The following is a 3,000-nucleotide window of genomic DNA, read 5'->3' as shown; positions in this document are numbered from 1 at the left end:
GACCCTCCTACAGTGAGTGGGAACACTACATTCCTAGGAAATCAATGAAAAAGAGATTTGTTTGTGTTTGCGGGAGGAGGGCAGTTTTCATCTAACTTTTCCATGGAAATGTCAACATTTTTACAAAAAATAAAATAAAATAATAATAATAATAAATACAAATATTGTTATTCGGGAATCCTAGCAAGGTAGGGTGGAAGGGACCTCATGTAGTCAAGTCAGGCTCCCTGTACTGGGGCAAGACCAAGTAACACCAAGTAAACATCCCAATAGATGTTTCTCCGACCTATTCTCAAACACCTTCAATGCTGAGCATTCCACATGTTGAACTGTCTAGCTTAAGTTCCTCATGGTCCCATTCTCCTTTATAGGCCAGTCTTGTTGGTTTGACTACATCTCCCAGTTGCTCCTTTGCAAAACCAAAATACTTCAGATTTCAGCCAAAATAAACTAGCGCCAAATTTTGGGGGGGGATTTGAGGTTTTGTTCCTGAAAGCTCAAAAATTTCCAAAGGTGTAGGAGGGAATTTTGACCAGCTCTACATAAAAGGCCTCTATTAACAGTGATGGTAATTAAAACCATTGGAACGATTTACCAAGGGTCATGGTGAATACTTAGTTTATGGACAATTTTTAATTCAAGATTGGATGATTTTTTTAAAGATATGCTCTAGTTTACAATGAAAAATATTGGAAAACAATTATGACCTGTGTTATACAAGCAATTACACTAGATCAGGGGTTTTGGATTTGTCATCTGTGAACACCTTTGGGTCCACAGACTACATCTAAGGGGTTCTCAAAAGGTTGTTGTTACCATAGAACACTGGTTTTTGACCTGTGGTCTGTGGATTCCTAGGGGTCCACAGATTATATCTAAGATTTCCATCTCCGTTCAAAATTTTTGATTAGTCCGCAAATGAAAAAAAACCCACTGGTCTAGATAATCAAAATGGTACCTTTGGGCTTTGGAATCTATGACTAAATTAAATTTCCGTTGTTTAGGCATCTTTAAAGAGATAACACGAGTCTCCACTGTACAACAGATTTATTGTTGTGGTATCCATTGCTTCTATCCCCTCCCCTATCTCTTCTTTGACACAGAGCGCATGACAGGAGAAATGGCTCCAGGGAACTGCACCACAGTGACTGGCTTCATTTTCCGGGGAATAACTGACAATCCAAAGCTGCAAAACATCCTCTTTGTGTTCTTCTTTGCCATTTATTTCTGCACCCTGGCGGGGAATGTCGGGATGATTGTGCTGATTAGGGTTGACTCCCAACTCCACAGCCCCATGTACTTTTTCCTCAGCAATTTGTCACTCTTAGATGTTATCTACTCCTCTGTGATTGCCCCGAAGGCGATGGTCATTTCCCTAGTGACGAGTAAAGACATTTCTTTCCCTGGGTGTGTGGTTCAGTTTTTCCTCTTCTCCTTCTGTGCCAACAATGAGCTTTGCCTCCTGGCTGTGATAGAATCATAGAATCATAGAATATCAGAGTTGGAAGGGACCTTAAGAGGTCATCTAGTCCAACCCCCTGCTCAAAGCAGGACCAATTCCCAGCTAAATCATCCCAGCCAGGGCTTTGTCAAGCCGGGCCTTAAAAACTTCCAAGGAAAGATTTTTGCCCCAGATCCCTAAATAGCCCCCTCAAGGATTGAACTCACAACCCTGGGTTTAGTAGGCCAATGCTCAAACCACTGACCTATCCCTCCCCCCTACGATCGCTTTGTGGCCATCTGCAATCCATTGCTTTATAGTGTCATCATGTCCAAGAGAGTCTGCTTCCAGCTGGTGGCTGGCTCTTACCTATGCGCCTGTATCAATGCCATTGTGCATACGTGTACTGTATTCAGTCTGTCCTTTGGCCACACCAATGTCCTCAATCATTTCTTCTGCGATATTCGCCCACTCCAAGAAATCTCCTGCTCTGACTTTCGTATCAATAAGCGAGTGCATTTCATCTTTGCAGCCATAGAAACAATAGGCACCATTCTCATCATCCTCATCTCCTACACTTACATCATCTTTGCCATCCTGAGGATCCACTCCACTGCAGGAAGGCACAAAGCCTTCTCCACCTGTGCCTCCCACCTGACTGTCGTTTCCATCTTATATGGGACCCTGATCTTTACATATTTACGACCCTCGTCTGGCAGCTCAGTGGAATGGGAGAAAATGGTGTCCGTGTTCTATACCCTTGTGATCCCCCTGCTGAACCCCCTGATCTACAGCCTGAGGAACAAGGAGGTGAAGGACGCCCTGAGGAGGACAATACACCAGAAAATTATTCCTCACTGTATGTAAATATGGGGACTGTTTTTTACTGATCAGTACTGGAGAGCAGATATGAGCTAGTTCTCACTCGTTCAGTCATTATGCAGAAATTTCTGTCATCATGTGACTTACAGGAGAAAACAATATGGAAATCAAACTTGAGCCAGATAATGAAGAAAGGCGCCATTTCCCTTGAAAAACAGTGTCCAGTAACAGTGGTACAGCTTCTCCTTTATGCACTGACATGTGATTTCTGCAATATAGGCATCTCCCCCTGCTTGTTCCACTACCTTTGAACTATATTGGTTAGTTCAGCAGATGATATAAAGAGGAGATACTCGGATACTGTAATTGTTTTTGTTTGCCACTGCTATTAGCTTAGTTCCCACAGCCCCCACCTAAAATCACTGTACAATTAAATAAAGGGAGCTGTACACGGAGAGATGTTTTTTATAGATAGTCAGACAGATGGTTATGTTTGGGGACAAATAGCTAGACACTAGACAGAGACAGATGTTTGTATATGGGGATAGATAGAGAGATGGTTATGTGTGGGGACAGGTAGACAGAAACACGTCATTATACACACACATGAGAAAGGAAGGATGGTCCAGAGGTTATTGCACTCTCCTAAGTCTTAAGGGGTCTGAGTTTAAACTCCTCCTCCACTGCAGACTTCCTTTGTGACCTTACGCAAATCAATTATGGCCAGATTTTTTAAA

At 42.6% G+C, this 3,000-nt stretch overlaps 1 protein-coding gene across 1 annotated transcript; it reads left to right on the top strand.

Annotated features, from left to right (window-relative positions):
- The first annotated feature begins 164 nt into the window (after positions 1–164).
- LOC135980631 (olfactory receptor 5J3-like) lies at positions 165–2,308 on the top strand. The gene is made up of 2 exons (XM_065580558.1): positions 165–1,475; positions 1,719–2,308. The coding sequence occupies exons 1-2, from the start codon at positions 977–979 to the stop codon at positions 2,306–2,308; spliced, it is 1,089 nt and encodes a 362-aa protein (XP_065436630.1). The 5' UTR covers positions 165–976.
- The last annotated feature ends 692 nt before the right edge of the window (positions 2,309–3,000 follow it).

This window comes from Chrysemys picta, unplaced genomic scaffold, assembly GCF_011386835.1.
Source record: "Chrysemys picta bellii isolate R12L10 unplaced genomic scaffold, ASM1138683v2 scaf5237, whole genome shotgun sequence".
Taxonomy (NCBI): Eukaryota; Metazoa; Chordata; order Testudines; family Emydidae; genus Chrysemys; species Chrysemys picta.
This window is presented reverse-complemented; position numbering and strand designations above follow the sequence as displayed.

Coding starts and splice junctions, on each gene's coding strand:
- LOC135980631 (XM_065580558.1), top strand. CDS start 977: ATGACTAAATTAAATTTCCGTTGTTTAGGCATCTTTAAAGAGATAACA. Junction 1,476..1,718: donor TTGCCTCCTGGCTGTGATAG/AATCATAGAATC, acceptor CTATCCCTCCCC/CCTACGATCGCTTTGTGGCC.